This window comes from Ictidomys tridecemlineatus, chromosome X (assembly GCF_052094955.1).
Source record: "Ictidomys tridecemlineatus isolate mIctTri1 chromosome X, mIctTri1.hap1, whole genome shotgun sequence".
Taxonomy (NCBI): domain Eukaryota; kingdom Metazoa; phylum Chordata; class Mammalia; order Rodentia; family Sciuridae; genus Ictidomys; species Ictidomys tridecemlineatus.
Window position 1 is genome coordinate 107,757,329 of NC_135493.1, and position 26,979 is coordinate 107,784,307.

At 47.8% G+C, this 26,979-nt stretch overlaps 2 protein-coding genes across 5 annotated transcripts in view; one reads left to right on the forward strand and one right to left on the reverse strand.

Moving 5' to 3' along the window:
• The first annotated feature begins 3,590 nt into the window (after nt 1-3,590).
• Nucleotides 3,591-16,073, forward strand: Arx (aristaless related homeobox). 2 transcript variants are annotated; one of them, XM_078035009.1, is made up of 5 exons: nt 3,604-4,623; nt 6,319-7,195; nt 9,789-9,834; nt 12,593-12,921; nt 15,177-16,073. In XM_078035009.1, exons 1-5 carry the CDS (start codon nt 4,071-4,073, stop codon nt 15,415-15,417), a joined length of 2,046 nt encoding a protein of 681 aa, XP_077891135.1. In that variant the 5' UTR covers nt 3,604-4,070; the 3' UTR covers nt 15,418-16,073. The 2 variants fall into 2 exon arrangements, with proteins under 2 accessions (XP_077891136.1, XP_077891135.1); XM_078035010.1 differs by lacking the exons at nt 9,789-9,834; nt 12,593-12,921 and having other exon boundaries at nt 3,591-4,623.
• Nucleotides 16,074-22,784: 6,711 nt separating this feature from the next.
• The window catches only part of Pola1 (DNA polymerase alpha 1, catalytic subunit), a 310,385-nt gene continuing 306,190 nt past the window's right edge, over nt 22,785-26,979 (reverse strand). For 2 of the 3 annotated variants that reach the window (XM_078035011.1, XM_078035013.1), the window contains one exon: nt 22,785-24,135. In XM_078035011.1, the coding sequence (XP_077891137.1) occupies nt 23,990-24,135 (146 nt within the window). In that variant the 3' untranslated portion in view covers nt 22,785-23,989. The remainder of the gene's footprint in view (nt 24,136-26,979) is intronic. The other variant, XM_078035012.1, reaches the window with a different exon arrangement.

Here is a 26,979-nt window from a genome sequence, read left to right on the forward strand (position 1 = left end):
TGCTCCTTTGAAAATACATCAACAAACAAACCCGGTCCACAGACAGATCCCAGCAGCCTGGGGAGAACTGAGGAAGGGGTTGGAAGTGGAAGGCAAGCAGGGGACAGAGAAGGCAAGGGACAAGTTCTAGGCAAGCGGATTATGTTACATTTCCTCCTATTATCAGAGTTCCAGGAGGAGAGACCTCGATTTGTGCATAAAATGCATACCCTGAAGTGGATAAGACTCTGAAAGCAGCATTTGAGGAGGTTAACCTTGACTGGTTGGAGTTAAGGGGGGTTGGGGGGAGGCAAATATTTCTGTTTGTGCCCTCCGGCTCTTCCCAGCACCGGCTGTCAATCCCGACGCTTGTTATCCTCACAAGGCTTCAGTTTGTTTGCCTGATCTCAGCAAGGTTTTCTTCCACAAGTAGAACTATAATTGCTATAATTCTACTGTATCATTTGGATCATTGCAGTATTGTTGTTTTCTCTCCCTCTTTCTCTCCTCCTAACACTGCAATAACGCGCTCCAGTGTTAAATTAGCAGGTTGCGGAAGACCATAAATGAATGAAAGTTTGTTAAAAAAAAAAAAAAGAAAAAGAAATTAAATAAATAAAACAGCAAAATGACTTGGCAAAGGGTATATCACATCACAGAGAATCCTTGCATGTAATCAGGACTTATTGTCTTCTCTTCCAATGGCTTCCAAATTGGTCGCCAGACTCCAATGAAGTTTATTTCTATTGTTTAAATATATGTTTTGAAGAGGTTGAGCATAATTTAAGGGGACCTGAGCCATCCGGTGTGACTGGAAGCCCATTACAGCTTTATTTATCTATGTGTATACTGCACAATAAATTAAAACATCTCAAATGAAAAGTATATGAGGTTAACTCTCCTCCAAACATTTTCCCCCTTGGATAATGACATCTAACTGCCACCCCTTTATCCCACATTTCTTGCAAATTTGATTTTGAAACTACAATTTAGCATTAGCTCTCTCACCACAGAATAGAAAGGGGGTTTCTTCCATTCACCTCCTCTAGGTAATTATTATTTCCAGTTCTGGGGACAAGTCCCAATTTTCAGCATAAAAAATAACTTAAGCACTTCTCACCCTCACTTCCAGCCATTATTGTCATTTTTCTTTTTGTGATTGGTTTTTAAAGCAGATAAACCAAAATCTATTGTTTTCCAAGCAGTTCAGAAAAAGCAAACCAACAGTTACAGACCTCAAGGCTTAGAGGAACCAGAAGTTGTGAATAACAAAGTACAAACATGAATATTATCACTAAGATGAAATTACTTCTGATTAGTGCATAAAAAATAAGTGAAAAATTGAGGTGAAAAGAAATTGAGGTGTCATTTTGCTGGGAGAGTAAATATTAAAATGGGCTAAACTATAAATACTTTTATACATAGTTTTATAACTCAATTCTTAAAAGTCCACATATTCAATTTGCCAGTTAAACTCTTCCTAGATATCAGAGGCATCATTTTATTTTCTAAAATGACATATAGTATAACACATACATCATATGCCCATATTCTGACTAGACACTATGAAGATGCCAGGAAACTGTCTCCCATCCAGTACCTTAGAAAAGTTTTCTGGAATTTTTTAAAAAATTAATCTCTGGGGAATAGCAAGAGTCAGTTGTTAATTTTGAAATTGGCTGTTGGATTGTGATAAATCTTAGGGATGCTGGGTGTGTAGAGTAAGCTAAGTCAGCCCCCACCCCACCCCAAGTTGAATGGATATCCTTTCTTCCCCAAAGTAACTTCACTTGGGAGGATTGATTAGAAAATATAACAAATAAAATAATAGAACAAATAATGCTGGTGTTTTTACAAGGTTTCTGAAAGAAACACTCTATATTCCATTAATAGAATTAGATTTAATTCCAGGGATCATTAAGTCAGAATCAGAAATTCTATGTTAACCTCCCCCTTTACAGTGGATGATTAAAATTAGAATACACCCCAGCAGAAAGTCCGACTTCTTTTAAAAGAAGAACAGCTGCAGAAGGGGGAGGAGGGGTATGTAGGCGAAGAAGTCTTCCACTAAGGGAGTTGAAACCCCGTTGGGCTCTCAGAAATGATTTGTGCATTTGTTTCTCTTTTTGTTTTTAACACAATCTCTCTTGGACTCATTTTTCAACCCACTCCCTGCGTGTGCGGAGTCGAGTCTAAAGTCGTCACGGAGCCACCCGGCAGCCGGGTCTTGTGGATTTCCGGCGCGGGACCCGCCAGGGAGGGAAAAGTGCCTCTCCAAGCTACCAGCTGCAGGGACATGGACAAGGGTCCACGGCTGGAGGCTCTGTGGAAACCGATGAGTCTATACACCTCTCAGCTGTTATGAGAGTCACACGTCCAGAATGGGCTTTCCGGACCAGGGAGGGGAGAGGGAGGGAATCAGTGCACATAACGTTAGTTAAAGCTGAACAGGACAGTATTAAAACATCAAACTGTTCGTGAGGACGAAAAAAGAAAAATGCGGGGAAAGGAAGAGATGATCCCAGGTGCCTTGGAACTGGGGAGAAAGCTTAAAAGAAAATCAAATATCATAATAGCTCGAGTTCTACTTTGCTCATCCCCCACTCTGCCCCCATCATTCCGGTGTAGGAAAAACGGTGTGACTCCAACTAAAAATCAGAGAATCAGAAACAGAGAGGGACAGAGAGAAATCCCTTTTGTCCTGCCCTTAATAGTAGTAGTAGTAGTAGTAGTATAGCATTTGTATTAGTGTTATTAATGTGCCTGTTCCCAAGCCTTCTCATCCCCCTCAAGTTGTGTCTTCAATGCTCCTGCCAAACCAGCCCGATCTGTCTGCCACCCACCCACTAGCATCCAAGAGTTATGCAGATGTTTATGGCTAGGAAAAAAATCTCAGTTATGCATCCTTGTATTTTTAAATACTGACTGTAAGTGATTCAAGTATAATCCTTTGTAAAACGCTTTTCTCTTTGACACATTGAAGGGGTTGAGAGAGGAAAACCTGGCATGGATTCCCCTTCCCCGACCCCTCTCCCACCCACCATCCTCGCCCCCACCATGCCAGAGTCAGGGCCCCTCACTATCCCTTGGGCCCTGTACCCAGGCAGTGAAGGTGTCCTTGCCTGCCCCTTGCCAGGGGTTTATCCAACTTTGGTAAGAATTGGGTCTTGGTTCTCAGGGTTAGATGCGAAAGAAGCTGTTTGAGAAGAAATGTGCTCTGCCTATAGCTAACCTCTCCCACCTTTTCTAATGTGAGCCAGATCATGAGAATTCAGAATTTTAGGTGCTTAGATTTGGTTGAAATCTAATCTGTGTTCTCTTCCACACTAGGGAGTTCAGAGACCTCCGCAGGTTCCACTACCCAGGTGATATTCGAGGGTGAACAACCTAGTGGTGACCAGTTGAGATGAGTTTGGGAAAAGAGGAAGGAGAATCAAGGAAGAAGGGGGTGACTCCCAGATCCGTCCCTAGTCGCCCCCTCCTTGCGGCTACAGCCGCTGGTCCCTTTCCACCCTGTAAGTGCTCTAGAGAAGGCCGAGTGTCCTTGGCACAGCTTTATCTTTAACGGGGCTTCTTCTCGTTCTAGAGTTAAAAATCTGAGAGGAGAGCAGTGGGAGACGCTATTAATAAGAGAACAACAGCGAGGCTCTGGGTGAAGACAAACAGCGCAAGGCGTTGGGCCACAAGACAAAACCAAACGCCCCGAAGGCAGATGTCTGCTCACGGCCCTCACCCTGACACCTCGGAGGTCCGCCAGCCTAGAGAGGATGATGATTGAGCACCGATGAGGTCAAAGCGCTGTCCCGGCTGCAATATTGGCTTTGAAAACTGTCAGGTCTGTCTGAAAATGAACCAGCAAGGTCCTCGGGCTGGTGGGATGGGCGCGTGACGCCCAAGTGGCACTCAAAGACCGGGCATCCGAATGAGCAAGAGCTTTGGGCCAACCCTAAAGGTTTAAAGAAGGAAATGAAGGAAAAGGGTAGCAAACATAGAAAGTTGTTAACCTAAAAAAAGAGTGAGAGAAAGAAAAGAAAATTGACTCTGGTGGTGCCCGCTGCTACAACCCCCCCCCCCAAAACCCGCTGGCCCCTATGAAATCCAGTCCCGGCTTTGTATTGTGCCCGCAGCCCGACGCAGCCCGGCCTCTAGCGAGAGCCAATCAGAAAGCGCCTCTCAGCACGTGGAGGAGAGAGACTCCAGAGCTCCGCGCCTGCTGCTCACTACACTTGTTACCGCTTGTCCTGAGCGCGGAGAGGGCGAGCTCAGGCTGCGAGCAGGGGCGGGAGCCGGCAGCCGGCAACCGAGAGAGACAGAGAGGCACAAAGATCGCAATAATATCCGTTAAAACCAGCCATCTAACCCCACCCACAACACACACCCATCCATCCCACCCGCCGGGAGAGACAGCCAACAGTCCGCTCTCTGCGCCCAGGGAAAAAGCCCCAACCATGAGCAATCAGTACCAGGAGGAGGGCTGCTCCGAGAGGCCCGAGTGCAAAAGTAAATCTCCAACTTTACTATCCTCCTACTGCATCGACAGCATCCTGGGCCGGAGAAGCCCGTGCAAAATGCGGCTGCTGGGAGCCGCGCAGAGCTTGCCTGCCCCGCTGGCCAGCCGCGCTGACCAGGAAAAGGCCGTGCAAGGTAAGGCTGCACCCATCAGGCACCTGCAAGGGGCACTGGGCACTGGATGTTTGATGTTCGGGAGCCAGGGGCCTGGGGGGTTGTGAAGTTGGAGAGGAAGAAAGGAGAGGGGACAACTCTGAGGCCTGGTGCCTCAAAGAGCAATGAATATCTCACTGGGGGCTGTCTCTCCCTCCCTATGCTTCCAGAGAAAGCAGAAGCCCAGCTTCGCTTTGGGACTTTGTAGATTATCGGCGTTAGTCTTTAGATAGTTTAAATACCCCTTTTGTTGGCCTTGGGTGTACTCTGAAGAGAGCTGATGTCGCAGAAATAGCAGATGCTCTCTTAGACCCTCATGGAAATAACTTGATGAAGACAAGAACCCCAAACGCTGGTGAATGGGGGTCTCCAGGCAGGGTGAGCCCCTGGCCTTTTCTCTTTAGAAAATTTCTTTTCACATGGTGTTTTCCTTTTTTTTTTTTTAATTGTACATTACTTGTGATCTCTTAACCAAGCTTTCCAAAAAAAAAAAAAAAAACATTTCCCTGGGATTTCCCCAATGCTCTTTATTGTATTTAAAATTTATGAAATGTGTGGCTTCTGGGTGCTGTTTTTTCTCTGCTATGTTATTTTTTTAAAGAATTGAGCTGTTGAGATGTTTAAAAGGTTTTATTTTCTAAAATTAAAAATTGCAGAACAACTGTCGTTTTGCCCCGAACCTGTTACTCTCAAGTTTCGCCTTAAGCTGGAATGCAGAGGTGTAGCTAGGAAAGAACTGTTCGTTTCTTTTAAAATTTGAAACCCGTGGTCCAGCCACAATGCTGCTTGGAAAACAGGACCTGATGGTGGAGAAGGGGCCGATTAAAATAAAACTGACTTTTTCCTTTTCTTTTTTTAGCCTGAAGTGGCACCTGTGCCAGCCACTTCCTCGAAGGGAAGGAGCGGCCTGTGCCTGTTGCACCCCCCTCTCTGTCCCGACTCCAGGCCTTTCTCAACACATTTTTGCCAGGATTATTTTTCTTTGCCATTTTGTGTAAGGACCCCGGCCCCTCCCGCTGTGAACTGTTGGGGCGCGGCCTTAGCTCTGGGCCACACGGCTTCTTCGCCCCGCAGGGGTCGCCCGCGGGGCAGCGCCCCTCTTACCAGCCCGCGCCCCTGTGGCGGAGCAGCGGGCAGAGGTCGTGCGCAAAGTTTTCAGAGTACTGGCAATTTTTTAAAAAGTTATTGGATGTTTCGGATGGTCCCCTGGCCCAAATGTGAAGAAAAAAAGAAGTGGGAGAGTGGGCGAGGGCAGAGAGAAAGGAATGAAAGAAGAAAGGGAGAAGAAGGGAAAGCACGCAAAAAGATAAAGGAAAGGGGAGAGAAAGCGAAAGAGATAAGGAAAGGAAGAGGGGAGAAAGAAGGAAGGCAAGGAAAGAAAAAAGGGAGGGAGGGAGCGAGAGGAATAGATAAGGAAAGGGGAAATAAATGGCAGAGTGAACGAGGGAAGGGAAAGAGGAAGAATGGGAAAAAATAAGGAAACAAGAGAAAGAGGGGCAGAGAAAGAAGAAAGGGCAAGAAAAGTGGGGAAGCCGGCCAGTCGGAGCCTGGTGGACCTGGGGCTGTGTGTGCCTAAGACTAGGCACGCAGGGAGTTGCAGAGGGTTGGCCCCATGCGGTGGTTCTGGAGGGGACGCCCTGGCCCACTGGCTCGCTGACTGCTCTCCCTTGCCCGCAGGCTCCCCCAAGGGCAGCGGTGCCCCGTTCGAGGCAGAGCTGCACCTGCCGCCCAAGCTGCGGCGCCTCTATGGCCCTGGCGGGGGCCGCCTCCTCCAGGGCGCCGCGGCGGCGGCGGCAGCGGCGGCGGCAGCAGCAGCCGCGGCGGCCACGGCCACCGCGGGTCCCCGGGGGGAGGCCCCTCCACCGCCACCGCCAACCGCGCGGCCCGGGGAGCGGCCGGACGGCGCTGGGGCCGCGGTGGCCGCGGCCGCCGCGGCCGCCGCCGCCTGGGACACGCTCAAGATCAGCCAGGCGCCGCAGGTGAGCATCAGCCGCAGCAAGTCGTACCGCGAGAATGGGGCGCCCTTCGTGCCGCCGCCGCCTGCGCTGGACGAGCTGGGCGGCCCGGGGGGTGTTGCGCACCCTGACGAGCGCCTTGGCGCGGCCGGCGGACCCGGCAGTGCCCCAGCGGCGGGTGGCGGCGCGGGCGCTGAGGACGATGAGGAGGAGCTGCTGGATGATGAGGAGGATGAGGAGGAGGAAGAGGAGCTGCTGGAGGATGATGAGGAGGAGCTGCTGGAGGACGATGCCCGCGCGCTGCTCAAGGAGCCCCGGCGCTGCGCAGTGGCCGCTACCGGTGCCGTGGCCACAGCTGCTGCCGCCGCTGTGGCCACCGAGGGCGGGGAGCTGTCGCCCAAGGAAGAGCTGCTACTGCATCCAGAGGACGCTGAGGGCAAGGACGGCGAGGACAGCGTTTGCCTGTCCGCGGGCAGCGACTCGGAGGAGGGGCTGCTGAAGCGCAAGCAGAGGCGCTACCGCACCACGTTCACCAGCTACCAGCTGGAGGAACTGGAGCGAGCCTTCCAGAAGACGCACTATCCGGACGTCTTCACCAGGTATAAGCGCAGGATGGTCACGGTGGCAATGGCGGGAGGGCACGCGCGGGACTCTGAGAGGGCTGACAGGAGGGGAGGGGCCCCAGACTCTAGGCAGTCACTTTGCTCTTGACTTTGCCGAGGAGTGCCTTTCCAAACACCTACCTTTGCTCATCTAAAACTACCCACTCCCTCACCCCCATTCTGGGCTTTAAGTTTAAGCTGGGATAGTTTCTCTTCTTCCTAAGGTAGTTCCAGTTTAACATTTCCCAATTACAAGTTTCAGTTCAAGGAAAAGAGCCTTTCCTTAGAGCACCAGACTAAGCCACTTTGGGGAGGCACGCACACGCATTGCTTAGGGCTTTTCAGTCCCCGGAGAGGTGCAGGGAGTACTACCCGCGGTCACTCGGCAGAATAGAGAACGGGCTATTTTTGGCCACTGTACTGTGCGCTCATCACCCCAGCCTGGTGTCCCAGGAGTCTGGTGGGTATCGGTTACACTGTTTGCAGTGAGTCTGGAGCCCAGTGCCTGCAGAGGAGGTCTTTAAAAAGATCCGAGTACTGTCATTTGAGGACTCCTGAAATAACCGAAGGAAGTCGGAATTTGACAGTGTTTGGTGTCTCTACACCTGAGTGGCATTAGCCAGAGTCTCCCCCTCTGGTCTCTGTCCTCCCCCCAGATTAACCCAGTGTGTGTTTACTGTAAACGGGTTTTCTGAACAGACAATGACTAATGGAAGCCCGGCAAAGAGGCAAGTAGTTGGGGAAATTTTTCTTTGGACAAGTGTCCAAGCCGGCTTGCGGGGTGGTTGTTGCTCTACTTCCCCCTTGCTCTGAGTTTTGGGGGTGGGGGAAGATGTGCCTTTGGGATAACTGAGACTCTGGGCCCCGACTTCAGCTGATCTGGGGGTGCCCGCAGGTGGGAGCCTTTCTCACCCACCCCAAGGCCAATGTTTCGGCTCAGCTGAAGAGGAGCCAGGGTTAGGGCAAACTTCCTCCATGAAGAGAAAGGGAACCGGTGTCTGCCTGGCGCAGGACTTGTCAAGCAAGCAGCTCCTTCGCAGGAAACGTGTGCAGATTTTCAACGTGCATTTTAGAGAAACTTGCCTGTCCCTTTGAACTAGAGGATACATTTCTTCTTAGGAACCAGAAGGCCTGAATCAACTCCAAATTATAGTTGGTCTGGCCATTGCCAAACTCCAAACCAGAAGCAAGAAAATATAGAGGATTTAATGAGGGCGTGGGCATTTAAATTTGATTGTCCCTTGAGCTTAACTTGGTCTTCCCCGTTGTCACCTAGTCCCATCCTTATCTTTAAAAAAGGAAATAAATTTAAAAATCAGTGTATACTATCAAATAGCTCACTAGACCACCGGCTTTTGGCATTTATCAAACATGTGTATTTCAAAAGAAGAAATGAACTGGTGTCAATTGGTATCCAGGTCCGCCCTTTTTTAGCTGGGGGGGGGGCAAAGTGCGTGAGGAGGAGCCGCTCCTCTCTGCTACCCCACCCCCACCTCTTACCAGCCTAGGAGTCAGCCCCTTGGCGCCAGCCAGAAGTGTAGATTTAGATTTGCTAGTCAGAAGTGTAGATTTAGATTTGCTAGTGCTCACTGTAACAGGCGGCAAAGCAAAGCGCTTAGTGAACCGATTTTCTCCAGGTGCTGAAGTTTCAGGTGTGGACAGGAGGCCTACTGGCAGCGCAGAGCCAGGGCCCCAGGCTCGGGCAACCCCCGCTCTTTCATATTAGTGAGCGGAGAGCCAATTATTCTCGGCGCGCTCATATTTTCGGTAAACAGGTCGTAAGCCATTTTACAGCATCTTAATGGTTTCCTATTTGCCTTAATTGTCGCAGTAATAACTGCAATGACGGGGTAGGGTTTCAGCTAAATTGACTTCCCCTGAGATGGGCAGGGTTTGTAGTGGGCACTGGAGTCAGGAGGTACGCAGAATTTTGTTTAATCGAAAAATTACCCCACTGAACTCTTAACAAGCTTAACATATCTCCAGAGGGTAATAGGGACTGTGACCTAAGGGGGTAAGGGAGGGAGGAAGGCGGGGGAGAGAGAAAGATGGAGGGAAAGGCAGAGAACTGAAAAGGGGAGAGAGAAAAAGAGGAAAGGGGAGGAGATACATTTTTTTAAAGGAAAAAGGCAGAATGAAACCAAGAGGGCAGAAAAATATTTCTTTAGGTGAGTGTTGAGCTCTTCCTGTGTTTAGTATTAGGACAAAACAATACAAGAACTGTGATGACTCTGTGTGTGTGTGTGTGTGTGTGTGTGTGTGTGTGTGTGTACGTGCATACACGTGTATGAGAGTATTTTCTGTCTAACTCTGGCCTAAGGGGGAGAGAGAATCCATGTGTCCAAGTTTGTAGAATTATAGACCAAGAAGCCATCCCTGTCACACTTGAGTATGTTATATAATATTCTATATCTAGCAATATGTTGTGGTTTTATGCCTTCAATCAAATAGTAGGCACTCCAGTGGTGAAGAGATGGCATGCTCATGTACTTGGGGTGGAGCAGGCAGGCAGGGGACTGGAGGAGGGAAAGTGGCTGAGAGGGAGTTGCTGGGGCCTGTAGTGACCTATCTGTGTGTTGCTTTCTTATAGGGAGGAACTGGCCATGAGACTGGACTTGACTGAGGCCCGAGTCCAGGTGAGCTGTAAACAGGGGAAAAGGGAGGGAAGAAGGCTAGGGGATAAATGGAAGAGAGATATGGGTTAATGAACTGGGGGGCTGTGAGAGCCCCTTCATAACAGGAAGAAAAGCAGAACCAGAAAAGTAGATCCAAGCACTGACACACACAAAGATATTTAAAAATTAAGACTTGGGAGGTGGGAGGGGAATATTTCTGGGTTTAGGAGCCTGAGAAAGGAGTCCAAGTTCAGAACAAGGGTTTTATAGTCTCTGAGACTACAGTTCAGGAGTCCCCAGTCCCAAGGCTCCTATAGAAAACAATCCATGATCCGACTTCTCCTGATTGAAATAATGGGATGGAGCATGGATTTGGTTGTTAGACAAATCCGCTCAGCTCCAAGCAGGTATTTGGCTGCGATTAAGTCTCCAATCGGGCTTCATAAAAGCCCACTTAGTGCTAGAACAAACAGGGCCATTTGAAGGCAAAATGCTGTTTGATTTCCCCTCCACCCCGCACAAGGAGCTGGCTAATGCTATTTGATTTCCCATTTTTTATAGCAATGAGCCCACATTGATCTAATAGGGAGTGAGTGCAATGCTATTAAAGGTGTTTGCAGCCCCATACCAGAGTGCATTTCCGAACCCAGGCCTCATAACCAAAGAGACGATCAACACCAGGCAGCCCCGATGGCCAACAGAAAACAGATGTCCCTGGGTTAGGAGCTGAGTGAATCACTTTACAGTCAAAATCAAGCGCTGATAAAGCACAATAAATTCCATATGGCTCATTTAATACACAACAGCTTCTTGCATTAGAGGGCTAATGATGAGGCCTGTCCCCTCCTTTCTATTGACACATTTCTCCATTGTCAAACAGAGATGTGACAGCAACTCCGCATTTTCAGCTCAGGGGAACAAGTCGTGGGAAAGTTAAATAACTTTTAAAAAGAAAGAGAGCGCCCCCTCCCCTTCTGCTCTCCTCCTATTCACTGGAGAAGATGTAATTAAGTGAATATGAATTATTAGAGTCCTTTCGTTTACCTTTGGGGGGCCTCAGAGGTATTAATTCAATAATGAGGAATTGCAGGGGGACATCTTGATAATTGCAGTTGAGTCGGGAGAGACGATCTGTCTGTAAAGGTTTTCATGTTCTTTAAGGGCATTTTGCCTCCACTGCCCCATTCCCCTCCTTTACTCATTGCAATCATGGTGGGGCGGATATTCTCGTCTAGACAGATTTGGATGCACAAAAGCTGCCCACCCAGCCTGGTCCTATCTACAGTCTAACTTTTTCAAGCCTCTGAATCTCCACACTGGAGTGTTTCTGCAATTCACAAATAGATTATTTGAAGGCTGTGAAATGTAATGGATGGGCCCTTTTTCAGCAGAAATTTAAGTAATCAACTGATTTAAGTTCTTGATTTTTCTTGCCCTGGGTGGCTGTCTAGAAGTCAAACCAAGCTTAGTTGCTAGACAACCCCCAGGGTAGATATTTGAAGGAAGTGAATGTCTTTTAAAATGTTAAACATATTCCTCTGGTATAGTTTACATTATATTTTAATATAACTCTGTATAGCCCTGGAGTTCATTCTTAATTTTTAGACTTGTGTGCAGTCATAAACTGAGTTCTAAAGATATTAATGCCTTCAGGGGAGAAGGAGCATATCTTCTCAGCTGTGGGTGTGATAAGCAGGTCACATAAAAATAATCTCATGCTCTTGGGGGTTATTTTTAGATGATGGTAGCTGCCATGTTTCAGGTAAAGGTCTCTATTAAAACTGTTTCTTATTAACAATTAGGAAAATACCTGGCTGAAAACCTCCCCCAAGCCTAGAGCTATCTATTTAAATAACCTATTTAAACCACATTCCCAAAGGGAAATAAAAGACTTATTAGCTCTGAAGGTGGGAAAAGTCTACTTGTAACTTGCCCTCTGATTTCTATATGCTCAGGTATTATTTGTCTATGCAGTCAGTCAATCCTTTCTTGCACAAAGCTGGGCCCTACAGAGAGCAGGCTGTGAACCCCCATTTCATTTTAAGGAGAATTAGCCCCTAAAATATATACCTGTTTGCTAATTATTGTGGACATTTATTTCCTCTCTCCCATCATTTCCCATACCCTAGAACCCAACATAGTGCACTTAGGTATTCAATAAATATTTCTACAAAGAATAAGTGAGCCTCCTTCCTGCTTTCCATTTCAGTACAGAGCAGGGATTTTGCCAGCTCTTGGGTAAACCTGAGATAGGTGAAAATAGCTGATATGCAGCAAAACAGACCTGTCATTCATCACTTGGTGGCTGCTTATTTTTGAGAGTCACCTCTGAAGGTGCTTTCATTTGCCTTACTCATTCCTCATAACAACCTTATAAAAAAGTTTTATTTTCCCCATTTTATTGTTCCCATTTTACAGATTAGAAAACTGAGATTCAGAGATATATATGTAGCCCACCTGAAGTCGTGCAGCAAGGAAGAGGCAGCCCAGACATTGAAACTTTGGTGTTCCCATGTCTAAATACACTAACTCATTTTCCTTAAAGGGCTAATTGGAATACCTGCTACAAATGCTTTGCTTGTCCCGTGTTTCCTGCTCTCTTTAAATCTGGGTTCCTTTTCAATCTAGTTTGGCCTCCGGTGTGTCAGAGAACAACCCCAGGCCAAAGAGAGACCAGATGGGCCTGGGCACTGTAGAAGGGAGGGAGGGGCCGCGGCTCGGGGAAGGGTCTAGTAAGTGCCCAGAGCCATGCTGACCCCAGGCTTTCTGCACCGTACAGGTCTGGTTCCAAAACCGTCGCGCTAAGTGGCGCAAGCGGGAGAAGGCTGGTGCGCAGACCCATCCCCCGGGGTTGCCTTTCCCCGGGCCGCTCTCGGCCACCCACCCGCTCAGTCCCTACCTGGATGCCAGCCCCTTTCCCCCGCACCATCCTGCGCTAGACTCAGCTTGGACGGCTGCTGCCGCTGCCGCCGCCGCCGCCTTCCCGAGCCTACCTCCGCCTCCTGGCTCGGCCAGCCTGCCGCCCAGCGGGGCGCCGCTGGGCCTGAGCACTTTCCTGGGAGCCGCCGTGTTCCGGCACCCGGCATTCATCAGCCCAGCGTTCGGCAGGTAATGCACGGCCTCAGTCTCTCTCATACACACAGAGGCTGAGGTCAGGGAGGTGGCAGGAGACTAACAGGGGGCTACACACATCTTTCTTTGGCCCAGCCTCAAAGGCTTAAGCCAAAGAAAATACTCTGTAATTTTGACTTGGAAAAGGACATGTGGGTTCTTAAGGGGATGACTAGGGACTGAGCAAGAAAGGGGAGACAGTTGGCAGTAACAACGGTGACAACCAGGAGTGTTCAATGAAAGCTGTAAAGGTACCATTCCAAGGCAGCCAACAGCCTTGGCCATTGGTGGTATGAGTGCCCTCAAGTGTAGACTGCAGAGCAGGGATGACTTTTCAAGTTTTGCAAAAGTCTTTCCACATGCCCAAAGCCTGGCAGCCTGAGGAACATATTCCTCTGCCGAGAGCCCTGGAGCCCAGAGCCCTGGAGCCAGGAGGCCCTCTGGGTGCGAAGAATTATTTCTTCTTCCCCAGACCCTATCTTCCTTGTCACTCAAGTGGCCTGCTGCCAATGATACCCCCATATATTCAACCTCCAACCCCCACAGCGGCACAAGACAACGAAATAAAAGAAACAGTTCACCGTATATTATAACTCCCTTTCTTTAAATGAACACCGAGTGATGAAATTTAAAAATCTGTATAATCACACAGACAAAGAAACAAAGGAGGGATGTATTAAGTTGGAAAGTGCAGTGAAAATAAAACTGAATGCAGCTTCAATGATCTCTCTTAGGGAGAACAAAGGCATAATAGATTCATCCAACTGCGCAGCTACTTAACAAAAATCATCTTAGATAAATTTTTTTAAAAAGACTAAGTAAAATTAGTGTCTTGTAACAAACCGATAAAATAAACAGCAAGTGCACTGAAGTGAAGTTAGTGACTCAGTTTACCTAGTGGAACCAGCACATGGTACGCCCCCCTCCTCTCACATAATATAATTTCTTTTTGGAAAGAAAAATTAAAGTTTTGGGTCTCGTCCCCACTTTTCCCCTTTGACAAGAAATGACTTCTAAAACCAAGGGAGCCACGACTGCAGTACTGGGGTTCAGAGAGGCTGGAAGAGGGTGGTGATGGGGGTGGCAGGAAATGCAGAGTGGGCTTGGGAGGAGGAGCTGGCGCTCCGTGAGCCCAGGTGGGCTCATTTCTAATTGTGGAAATCGTGGATTGGCCCCGCGGGGGCTTGGAGCCAGAGCTCTGGGGACTACTGGGAAAGCCTGCAGGCCCCTGAGAGGTGGTGGGGGTGGGGGCCTGGGGCGCAGGTCGGCGGTAAAGTGTGGAAAGGGTGGAAGCACCACGGAGCAATCCCGGCGCCGCCCAGAGGCGGTGGCGCTAGCGCTGGCATACATCCCAGGCTTGGGCATCATCTTGCGCTACCCTGGGGTCGCGAGCCTGGGGCTCTCTGGAGCAAGAGGCCGAAAAGGCACAGGCTAAGCGGCGGGAGAGTGTCGCCTCGCTAGGGCGTGGGGCCGCGGGTGGGTCACAGCCGCGTGCCCAGCGGAAATCAACAGGAGGGCGCCCTTCATCCTCACCCCGCCGGTATTGGCCAGACACCCACCTCTTGGGCCTGCACTGGTCCACAGGAAGGTCAGCAAGCAAGGCCACCTTTTCCAGGGTATACATCTTGAGCTGAGAAGGGACGGGGTAGGGGAGAGATATCAAAGTCTTCAGCATAGATCTTAGCTTCCTTCCTTCCTTCCTTCCTTCCTTCCTTCCTTCCTTCCTTCCTTCCTTCCTTCCTTCCTTCCTTCCTTCCTTCCTTCCTTCCTTCCTTCCTTCCTTCCTTCCTTCCTCTATCTATCTCTATCTCTATTTCTCCTCTTTTCTCTCCACGTGATCTCCAGGCAAATAGTTTAATTGGAACACCAGGCCTTGGAATGCACCCCTTTTCTTAAGAGAAAGCACAAAATCCGCCGCAGTTGGACCCTGGGGGTTTTGGCCTCGGGGCCTGCCTCTGGTCGGGGTTCTGGCCCTTCGGGAATATCTGGTCCTTTATTATTTTTTTTTTCCTTTCCCGGTTGAGTCTCTGCTCCGGTAAAGGCCTCCCAGTGTGCTCCAACTTCCACCCGTGCCACCTGCTACTCCTCAGCTCGCGGCCCACCTGGGGCCTGAGTTGCGGCACCCCTGGGGCTGCGCCCCTCTGCGCCTTCAGCGCCCCTCTGCTCCGCTGGTGAGAGGCTGCGGGAAAAGCCTTCCCAGGCACTGCACTCAGCTCCCGAGGCCATGACCGCGCTGTTTGCTCTCCCTGCAGGCTCTTTTCCACCATGGCCCCCCTGACCAGCGCGTCGACTGCGGCCGCGCTCCTGCGACAGCCCACACCCGCGGTGGAGGGCGCGGTGGCATCGGGTGCGCTGGCTGATCCGGCCACTGCAGCCGCAGACAGACGCGCCTCTAGCATAGCGGCTCTGAGGCTCAAGGCCAAGGAGCACGCGGCGCAGCTCACGCAGCTCAACATCCTGCCGGGCACCAGCACGGGCAAGGAGGTGTGCTAAAGGCTGCCTTCCACCCTCGCGCCTCCAGGCGCGTCCCGAAAGGTCACCTCACTCAGCACCACTCAAGACCAAATGGAAACAGAGGACCAGCACACTCCCGAGACGGCACTGAGAGAGCGCAGCCGCCTTCGCAGCAGCCTGGACGCGGGCAAGGCAGCCCTCGGCGCTTACGGACGTGGCACCTCCTCGGCTGGCTCTCCACCCGCCCCCGCCCCCGCCCCTGCCCCTGCCACTGCCAACCTCGCTCCAACTCGAACGTCCATTCTCTCCCATTCTTTACTGAAAATATCGGGGAAGTTTTCTCCCCAAGACGCCTGGTATTGAAGTTAAAATGTTAAAAAGTCCAATCTCTTCTCCTGACACCCCACTTAGCTTTTTTTTTTTTTTAATAGCATTTTTGCGCTCTAAGTTCATCTCCCCAGCGCGGGCCCGGCGTGAAGCCAGGGCCAGGGAAGCGAATGCGAGTCTGTAAGATAGTTAACAGTGCACTTAAAGGAAAGGGGCGTCTTGTTCTTGTTCTCTTCTTTATCATACACCAACCAAGGTTTTTATATCAAACCAAAGGGAAATACTCTGCTAGAATATGGACTGTTGAAGTCACCAAACTGTGATTATTGATTCTGTACATACCATTGTTATTAAAAAAAAAAAAAGAACAGAGCTTTGTATATTTGAAATGTTATAACGCAATTGCACTCAGCGTGGTATGGTAAAAGTTTGTCCTCCTGTAGATTCTTACTGTGTTGTAGATACGGTAGGGTTCCTAGACAAATATTTATGTACTCAAGCTCTTTATTTAACTTATTAACTGTAGAGGCTTCCGAAACCTTCAAGATAAAGGCAATGGTACAGTACTTTTGTGTAATGTGTAATTGTTACCACTTTTCCTTGCTATCTAGTGGAGAAGTGTCACGCTCAAAATAAAAAAAAATATATGTTTAACAAAAGGAAGTGTGAATGTTCTATGTAGGCGATGAGGGGACAGTAGAAGGGCCCTTGATGGGGGCCAGGGGTGGGTTCCGGCGCCCAGGCACCTCCTGAATTTATCTGCACAAGCATTTTCCTGGCAGAGGCCCCTGGTTTGAATTCAGTCCTCCAAGGGATCGGGTTTCCTACAAAGGTTAAGGACGCAGCCGCTGTGCTTTCACGCGCATCTCAACTTCCCTGGTCGTGTCACAGCTGGAACTTGGGGTCCTAGGCTATGGAGGTGGGGTGGGTTCTATGGTAGGTGGGGGTTATGTAGGCGTTGTTGTCGGTGGTGTCAGAAATTTGAGGCGAGCGAGAGTCTTGGATCGGAAGGCTAAGGAAGCTGTTCGTGAAAAGTGCCACGTAGCAAAGAAGTGCGGAGTCCGAGAGAGACGACAGGTAATGGCGAGAGCTAGAAGCCAAGGCGCTGGCTTCCGAGGGGGCGGGCTCCACGGTACACTCACTGGGAGGAGGGAGGGAGGGAGGGGAGGGAGAAAAGAGAGTAAGCGAAAGAGAGTGAGGAGAGAGGGGGAGAGAGAGAGAGAAAGAGAGAGAGGGAGAGGGAGAGAGGGAGAGAGAGAGAAAGAAGAGAGGAGAGAGAGCTCACGCAAGAAAGATGATGGAAAGGCAGCGAGGGGTATCCAAGTGGCAGATCTTAACTCGACAAATGTCATTACATCACTTATCCAGGCATTGGGAAATGTATACATTTTTAAAAATCCAAACAACTCTGGTTTCGTGAGGAGACCCAAACAGATTTGCGATCCTTAACCGGCTCGGCGCACTCCTCCCCGTGGCGGGAACCATAGCTTCCCCCTCCCCCGGGCCCTTGCAGCGCCCCTTCGGGTGACCGCTCGGTGGAAGCCCGCCCGCGGGGGCTGGGTCTCGCCAATGCTCCCAGGGTGATGGGAAAGGGAAGAGAAGCTTAATTAGTTTCAATTTGCAGTAATTAGCGCGCCGGACCTTTGGGGAGAGGGGCAGGCGGTGGGGGGGGGGGGCTGCCGCGGCGTGACTACCGCGGTTCGCGGAGTAGTTGGGGCCAGCCGCCCCGCCACGCCGCGGGCCAGTCGGGGGGCGCGGGCGTGTCTCGTGGCCAGGGCCGGTCCGACTCCTCGTGCGCCCTGGAAGGAGGCGGGCAGGGTCCAGTGGCGGCTTGGGGTGCGAGTGTACAGGCCGAGGGGAAGGTGCAGGGTCGGGCAGGGGTCAATGGCCCTTTGGGGAGGTGACCAGCAGGCCCAGCAGCTGTGGTGCTCTGGCCCGCGCATAGTCGGTAAGGCCAACTGGTCCAGACGTCTGGAGGCTCTGCTTGGGGAGTGTTGGGCCCAGCTCGCCCGCCTGAAACTCTTTCTGGGACTTTGGCTTTCGGGTGGGTCCCCTCTATGATGGCCTAGCTGGGGACTCGCCAGGGAGGTACTCACAGGCAGGTGGCCGACCTGGGGCATGGGAAGGGGCCTCTATCTACACTCCACCTCACACTCCTTTCCCAGGTTTAGTAAGGCTGGGTGGAAACTTTCTAGGGCATTCCTCCAGGCCTGAAAGTCTCAGACCCTCAGATTCCACAGACTCTGCCCTAGGGCAAGCTGCTTCCCTAGGGTGGACAGGGCGGCTGTGGAGGAGATAGCCGAGTGCCAGAGACGCCTGAGGAAAGGAGGGAGTTATTTATTTATTTATTGGTGGTCGATATCAATTTTCCGTCGATTTCGGCTTTTTGTTTAGTAAGGCTTCTTTTTTCCCTTCCAGGCTGCCAGTTGGATGGTATACGAGAAACAGTACCATTCTTCCTGTTAATGAACCCTTTTTTAAGTCATTTTTTCTCATTTGACCCTTCCATGGAGCAGAAGCAAATTGCGTGAAATTACCTCCAAGGATTACATTTATTACTGGCCAATGAGAACCCCTCGCCTTGTTTTACAAACTCTTAATCCTATGTCATTCTGATGCCGAAAACAAGCTGGGTCCTGGGCCTCCTATTCTTTCAACTTTCCCCAGCTGGAGGGACCTCATTCTGCACTTAATATTCCCCATAAATATCACACGCTAAAGACCCCCTGACTTCCAGCAAGTCCACATTAAACATGTGACATGTCACGCATGACAAACTCTGAGTATCTTTTCAAAGCAGCATTAAAAGCAAAGAAACCAATTTTCTTCTCCTTCCAAACCTCCCCAAGTGCTGAATGATGGGGATTGGAAAGAGCCACTGGAGCGTACTTAGGGGGATTTTATGAGATTTTCCAGAATGATTTAATCTTATTGTGAGCATTATTAATGAATGGCAACCCAATTTGGCCCCAATATCTGGGAACTCAGTCACAATGCTGGGAGCGGCTGACCCCACCCCCAACCTTAAGCAAACCTCTTCCACCATGGAGGAGGACATGTGGAGCCCTGGGGTGTCCAGGAGAGTCCAGTTCATGGCATGACTGTCTCCTATCATGCCCAGGGCAGAATGGCCCAACACCTGCTTTCCCATTGCCACCCCCACAGTATTTTGGGGGGAAGGGTGATTGGAAGCCCTATTGGGGCCTCTGTGGGAAGATTGAGGAAAAAGGGTAAGTTAATTTGCTACATTTTCACACAGGTTAACCAGATCGGGAGGAGGCATTTGGCATATTAGCAAAAGTGTTCTTCAGTCACCCATGGTCTAGGCTGTGGGCAGTGGTGAGGGCAGACATCTTAAGTGTGTGGTGAGGAAGTTAGCAAGAGGATGAATTAGGATGAGTGATTGTTGAAGGGAAACTCAGTCTTAACCTAAAGTTACTGGGATTGGGCCCTAATCAATTCCCCTTTCTTGTTACTGTCCCTCCTGATTGGGGCAAACATTCATTATTGTTGCATTTGATTTATAATACCAAGAGTCAAAGCACCTGTAGTTCTCTGTTTAGTATGGTTTTGAGTGTGGAGATCTTTCTAGGATAGAAAAAAAAGGGCTGATGTTGGAGGAGAGGAAATTATACATGGGTTAGCCTAACTTGCTTTTAGAGGGAAAAAAAAATGTACATGAGCATGTGTGTATGTGTATACACAAAAGTGAGTGTGTCTGAATGAAGGGGGTCTTAAATGGAGCCTAAAATGGTATTTTGGAACACAGAGTTCCCCAGAGCAACTGCATATTTAATTGACAGTGGCAGCCTGGCTGGGGGGCGGGGGAAAAGAAAACCCGCTACCTGACAGGGGGGAAAAAGCATTTTTCAAAGGAAAAAGTAGTGTTGTCCCTGGACGTTATTAACGGTCCAGTTTGAAGTATACATTTTTTTCCTTTAAAGAAAAGGGAGCGATTACCAGTTATACATTAAGAAATGTCATTCAGTCATTTTTATTCATTCTCCGGAAATCTTCGTAAAAGCCTGAATCATACTTCTACAAGCAGCAATTTTGTTAATCCAGGGGGTTATTACTCTGGGCCCTTATTAGGTTCTACACCACTGCCAAGCAATCCTATAACCCTCTCAAAAGAAGTTTACCTCCCTGTTATAAAACCAGTAGTGGTATTTATACTGTGCAATAATTAGTGTATTACTTGAATCCACTAACACGTTCATTTTATCTCTGCACAAAACCTCTAGTCTGCTTATAGAAAGCTTGTGCCTCCTTTGGTGCTGTTAAAGTGGTGAAAGAGTGAATTGAAGGCTGGTTGCACTTTCTCCTTTTGCCTCGCCTTAATTCCCATCTCTTTTTGCTCTCATCCAATTAGCACAGTGTATTAAGCGGTTTATCATCTCATAGTCAGCTATTGAGAGAAACAAGGCGAGCACTTTGCAATAGAACCTGCGCTCCTTTGACACCCTCAGGTACTTACATATTCCACTGCGCTATGAATAATAGAGGAAGAATGGAGCGCTAATTCCCTCATCAAAGAATGCCTTGTCTGCTGCTTTGCTCAACAACACCATTCTGATCAAAAGAAAAGCAATAAAGCTTAGCATAACAAAACGAAACCTACTTATTAGCTTAGTGGTTAAATTAATGCAGAGCCGCTGCTATTCAAAACCAAGGTTTGAAAACAGCCTCCAACAACCTGATAATGCTGCCTTCGGGATGAAGGAATTTTAATCTGAAATTTGAGGCTGGCTCAGATGAGTTAATCTATTAAACTGCTATAAGGAAGCTCTACCACAAACCGTTCAATTAAGAAATATTTAGGTGAGGGGAGAGAGAGAAAGAGAGACAGACAGACAGACATGAGGGAAAGGGAGAAGGAGAGAGAAAAGAGAGGAAAATGCAGCTTCAAATTTGGAATGGCAGCATCAAATAGCGTGGAATTGAGGGGCCAAGGATCCTGACAAGAGGGTCTGAGGCTTAATGTTTTTCATAAAACCCTGACAAAGATAGGGAAATCTGTTTTTGGAGTTTTCTTGTTTTTGCATCTTCTGCCAAACTCACTTTCAATGATGTTTGAAAAAAAATGTGTCTCAAGGTGTGTGTGTGTGTTGGCTTTAAGAGGTGGCAAGGGTTGGAGAAAGGGGTGGTGGTGAAGGACAGTGAATTCATTCCCTTTTAGCATCTGAACTCTAATCTGCAAACTTTGATTAGCCCCCACATCCTGTGCAAGCCTTAAAATTAACTCCATCTATTTTTCAGGCAAATTAAAATTTTACACGATTTTCAACTTCTGGCCGCCTCTTCTATCTACCTTCATATGAAGGAGAGTTGAGGGTTAGTAAACTGTGCTCAAGACAAGCTGATGTACAAGGATCTGTTGTAGGTTAGATCCTAGTTCCTAAATTAAATTAAATAGAACAGGTGTCCTTTTCAGGGGCATGGGGCTCTAAGCACAGCAGGGTCCTTTTAGAGTACCATTTCCCAACTGGCTCAGATAGATTTTAACCCAGAGGTCTGGCCCACACAATGTTTCAAATTTTCTTCTAAAATATCAGTTGCGAAGGTTTAGGAATAAAGAAACTTTATGGAATATTCAGGTTCTTGGCTTCTCTTAAAAACTGCACCACGTGGCTGCTCTGGGTCCTGTCCCTCTTCGTATTACTGCTGCCCCTTTTAGACAATCCAGACCCCTGGGTAGCATGAATCTAGCTTATTCCATTCATTCTCTTTTAGCATTTAAGACCTATGCCAGAGAGCCCCATGGAGAAAGATGGGTAGGCAGCTTTCTCCCCTTAAAAGCAGTGGGCAGCACATCTGCACCAATTCTACCCAGTATGCTATCAATCAAGGCAAAGGAAGGAGTAGTGACCTTTCTCAGAGAAAAGCGAGTAGGTGATATTCCAATCTTCCAACAGAGATCCATTGTAATTCTTCAAGTTGCAGTTTCCATAAAGTTCTGGAATCCTGAGGTACCTCTTTTTGGTGACTGTACTTAGAAATGTCTGATTTTCTATAGATCTTCTATATAAGTGGTCCCTGCCCTCATAGTGATTACAATCTAGAGGCAGTGACAAGAAATAAACTAGTGAGGCATTATTTAAGTCTTTTGGAGTTTTTGGATGACCAAGTTCAGGATAATTCTTATTATCAATATAATCCCAGGACTCAGAAATTAAGGAAAATATGCCTTCTCTTTAGAAAGCGAGTGGGGGAGTGGCTCTAGAAGCACTCACTGGAGAACTATCTCTATAAATTTATATAATAGCAATTATCAGAATTGACCAAAGGAGCAATAAAATCACATCAATCCCTTAGTTTCCTCCAACTTGTAACTGACTGCAGAGCTTTTAGAACCAATTAATTAATCACCAGGAACCTAATCCCAAAGTATTTCTACTTTGAACTTGAGTGTAAGAGCAAGAGGACAGGAGATAGGTAAGAGACTGAAGGGAGAAGGGAGGGAGCAAAAAGAGAAGGCAAAGCCAGATTGAAAGGTGGCTTCATCTCCACTACTTAACAAGTATTCCTTCCCTAGGGGACCTTTATGTTTGGTGCCCTTCTCCCAGGGAGAAAACAAATGAGCTTTGTTTTTCAAGAGACACCATGGAGCTCCTGGCTTAACTCCCTTTGGTTGTACAAGTCCAAAAAGTCACATTAGAAACCATACCTTATGTCTGTCTCTCTTTGATGCTGGGGATTAAACCAGGGCCTTGTGCATGCTAAGCACTGCTCTACCCTGAGCTATTATAACACCAGGCCCCATACTTCACTTTTTTGTGTGTGTGTGCTGGGGATGGAACCCACATGCTAGGCAAGCACTCTACCACTGAGCTATACTCCCAGAGCTTGCATCTTATCTCTTAAAGGATCCAAAGTCCACAGAAATTTTCCTGAATTCTAAAATTCAGAACATTCAAAAGCCTTGCCATTTGCAATAATCTATGAGCTGGGTTCTAATCTCAGTTGCAATGAAAAAAAGTGGGTTGAGGTTTGGGAAGGGGGTAGCCTTCAGTCAAACAGTATTCCTTGCTGTCCCTGTAGTCAATTGTTTGTGCCCAATAAGAATTCATTGCAACGGCTTTCCCTTTAGAAAAACTTTATTCTTAAGTATAAAGTACAGCATACTCTCCTTTATAAAAACACATAGGTAAACATTTTTAAAACACAGCATAGTTATACAAGGGGAAATATATTTTGTTAGTACAATCTTACCAATAATGTAAGAAAGATTGACATATTGAAATACTTTTTGCTGCCGCAAAGCAGGCACCATTCTGAAGAAAATGAGGAAAAATAGCAAGCACCAGGGCCAATTAACCATTCTCCCACTTTGCCAAATGCTACACTTTCTTTTTGCACTGCTAAAGACAGAACTCAGGGTCTCATGCGTGTTAGGCAAGTGCACTCTACCACTGGGCTACATCACCAGCCCTTTGATGTCCTACATTATTTTAAATGTGCTTTCCTGTTGTATAAACTTTTACCTAAACTTTCTATTTAAGTGTGGGTGTGTGTAAATGTAAAACACCTGTTCAGTGTGTGTGTGTGTGTGTTGGATTTTGGAGCAATTCAATAGAGTCCATTCTGTTTATTTTTGAGTGCAAAGGATTCTATATCTCCCCTGCCATCCACTACCTATCTGAAAGACAAGACTAAAAAAGACAGCCACTTCTATAGCAAGTGGCTGAGGAATCATCTGAATTTAGACTGTGTTTAATTGGCATGTGAAAAGGCAAAATGTTACTACTGCTCCTGCTGGGCTGCAGAATCCTCTCTTTGGGGAACACCTCTACTACAGCCCTGGGGCAAAGTCCAGGGTCACTTACATCTCAGCCACTTTCTTTTTTTTTTTTTTTTAATTTTAATATTTATTTTTTAGTTTTCGGCGGATATAACATCTTTGTTTGTATGTGGTGCTGAGGATCGAACCCAGGCCGCACGCATGCCAGGCAAGCGCGCTACCGCTTGAGCCACATCCCCAGCCCGCCACTTTCAATTAAAATAGCAATTTCCCTCTCCTAGAAACCCAGTTCCCAATATGTTAGGTCTTTAGGGACATGGGGAAGAGCTCAGTGGTATATCATAACATGAAGACTGGATCTTCTTTGATGCATGACAGATGAAATATTTTTGCAATCCCTCCTTCTAGTTCACATCCCACGTGAACATGAGATGCAGTCCTTAAGGGAAAAGCAAGATATTGGAGAAGCAGTTAGGGCCAGAGTAGAGGTGCTCAGGAAGCTGGGATTTGCAACTAGCCCTCCTCATTCACTTGTGGATTCCCTTAGGACTTCACAGCACAATCGGCGAAGAGTTTGCTGAGGTTCACTTCAGAGTAGCCACTCCAGGACAAGAACTGCTCGGCTGTGTTCTTGAGTTTTCTGTAGTCCTGAAGAACTTTGGGTGTAAAAAACTGCTTCTTCAATTTTTCTAAAGTGAAATAAAAATAAAAGCATTAGAAGTCTCTTCTTCTATGTATGTATAATAGTCAAAATACATTCTACTGTCATGTATAACTAAAAAGAACAAATAAAAAAAATTAAGTTTCTTCTTTACAGACCATTTGATAGTTCTCAGGCACTAGAAAAGGGAATATAGATTGGGTCTGCAACTCTATGTTTCTGAGTTCCTCATAATCTTCAGGGTATTCCTGGAGCCAGTCCAATGTTGGGGTGCCCAAGATTCCTCTGTTAAAGCTTGACTTCCTTTTGCCTGCTGGCCTATCACTTCTCAACACAAAGCTGACTCAGTACCTGGGCTGGGGCCACCTTTTACTGATGCGAATCGCAGGTGCACACCCACGTGCAGCAGACAAGGTAAGCTCTACTTTCACAGGCATGCAATCGCATGTGAAGTCTGCATGTGGCTAGAAGTACCTGTCTCAAAGGAAAGAAGCTATGATTCCTTGTGCCTCCCAACCCATGCTCCCCAGATCACTGGGCCTAGTCAGTTTCTCCTAGTCCCTTCTGTCTTCGTCTCTCTGCTAAGGGGGACTGCCTGGAGAGTACTTGTCTATTGCCAAGATTTCTTTTTTGCCAATACTGTGTGAACTCACTGTATATAGTGCCCTGGCCTCTGGATCCTGTTACTTCACCCATTCATCCCTGGCTTTCCTGTTCTGAGAAAACAGAAAAACAGCTAGAGACAAGATCCTTCCTTTGCCTCCCCAGAGACTGCAACTTCTGTATTTTATTCTTTGAAAAGAGCAGTAGGGCTGCTATACACAGGTCTGATCTTTTTGGGGATCTAACCCTGCCCAGAATGGTTAAGATGATGCAGTCTTTGTTCAAAGCTGCTCAGGAACCCCATGAGGCATTCTGAGAAGTTGACTCTTTTTTTTTTTAATCCCCATTTTATGGCCTAGGAAACTGGAAGGTTAAGTCACTTGCCCAAGGTCACACAAGAAGCAATCAGGGATATAGATATATAACCCCAGCTAGCCAGAACCCCCAGTCCATACTTGGAGTTGAGTTTCACTTCTGACCCCTTTCCCCCAATCCAATGCTCCTGAATAGAGAAAGGTAGGCCCCAGAAATCAGCTGTTCTGGAAGTGAGGGCCCTGGACACTGTGCCAAGGTGCCTGAGGGTGGGGGTGGGGGGGTGGCGGAAGTGGCCCAGCACCTTGGAATAGGAAAGGATTGGGAAGGAAACACAGAAGGGACAGGATGTCAATCACAGAAAGCAAAACCCCACTGAAGTCTACAAAACCCCGGAAAATGAAAACTTGGTCAAGATTTTTGTTCCTTAGTTACACATTCACATTTGTTCTCCACAACCTTTTCTAAATTACATCAATGCCTTTCCAAAAACAACAACAAAAAGTTTTGTAGAGGATTTAAATGCCCAAAGGGGGTGGAAAAAGAGAGGAAGGGGAGGAGAGAGAGAGAGAGAGAGAGAGAGAGAGAGAGAGAGAGAGAGAGAGAGAGAGAGAGAGAGAGAGAGAGAGAGAGAGATATGCATCATTAAGGGACTATAGAAAGACAATTTGAAAGTTCTAATTATCGGAGTCTGAGAATACACAACAAAGGCCCCAAGGCTGCCTCCCGGCAGGCCAGAGCTGCAGGCTGGCAACCCTGTGCATGTGAATGACACAAATGCATCTGATGACTGGGGAGAGCACATTTAAAGAGCTGCGGTAATAAGGAGCAGGGGAGGAAGAGAGGGGACACAGCTCCTGATGTGTTTACCTCCTCTGCTGATGGGATATTGACTTTTCCCACCAGGTTGGTTAGAAAGGGGACTATTTACGCTGCCACACAGCAGAGCTAGAATGACAACCAGCGTCACTCGGTGCTCTTCTTCGTAAAAGACAACTGTGACCGCTAGCATATCCCATAGCCGGTCAATACAGCCCAGGCACCATTCCACGCTGGTGAGAGATGCAGATAAAAGCTCCCACTTGCTTCCCCAATGAGAATGTAATCAATAATGTATGGAAGGTCTTCTAGGAAACAGAACTGGATGAGCTGTCACAGGCCACATCACGGGCAGAGGCTGGGAGGGCAAGAAGTCATCCCTTCTCGTGGTTTTCCTCTTCCCTCTTTCCTCTTTAGGCACCTGGGCCACCCACGTTAGGCGTCACATTAAACTGTTACCCTGTTTCCATCAATACTACACCCACCACTTTAGGACTCAGGAGAAAATACAGATGTTAAATGGTGAAAGCCAGTTAACGTGGCCAGTAAAACTCTGACTCTCTCCCTTGCTCTGATTTTTGGAGGCAGCCTACTGGTAAAGATGCCACCCCCACAGGAGCTGCAGTTCAGCACCCGAGGACAACACTGATAAGATTCCAATAGGCCATGAGGCAAGAGGCAGAGATCTGTAGGCATCCCACCAGGGGCCACAAAGATACCACTGGCTGTGTCTGTTGCTGGCTCGACCACTAGCACTGAAAATCCAAACTTCGAAGGAAGATAAGGAAGTGCTCTTCCCACACACAAACACACCAGTGAAATATACCCTAGTGACTTGAACTATCACGTGGAAATCACTCATCTTAATGTACCATCAAAGCTCATCTCCTTTTCTTATTCTTTACTATAAATAACCTTTGAGGATCGTGTATCTAATGTTTACTTACTCTGCTCCTTTCTACATTCTCAGCTTCCTTATGGTTACATAGTAATTATCAAAAATATTCTGTCCCTAAACCCCATGAAAACAATGACAAAAAGGTAGCCTAGATAATAATTATTCACAAAATATTTTATCAGACAAAAAATGAACAGCTAATTTCAAAGTTATGTTTTACCAATCAGAATCCAAAACCTC

Bases quoted from the DNA above. Each gene is read 5' to 3' on its own strand.
- Arx (XM_078035009.1), top strand. From the start codon at position 4,071: ATGAAATCCAGTCCCGGCTTTGTATTGTGCCCGCAGCCCGACGCAGCC. The intron at 4,624-6,318 runs GTAAGGCTGCAC...CCTTGCCCGCAG, and splicing joins CCAGGAAAAGGCCGTGCAAG to GCTCCCCCAAGGGCAGCGGT. The intron at 9,835-12,592 runs GTGAGCTGTAAA...TGCACCGTACAG, and splicing joins TGACTGAGGCCCGAGTCCAG to GTCTGGTTCCAAAACCGTCG.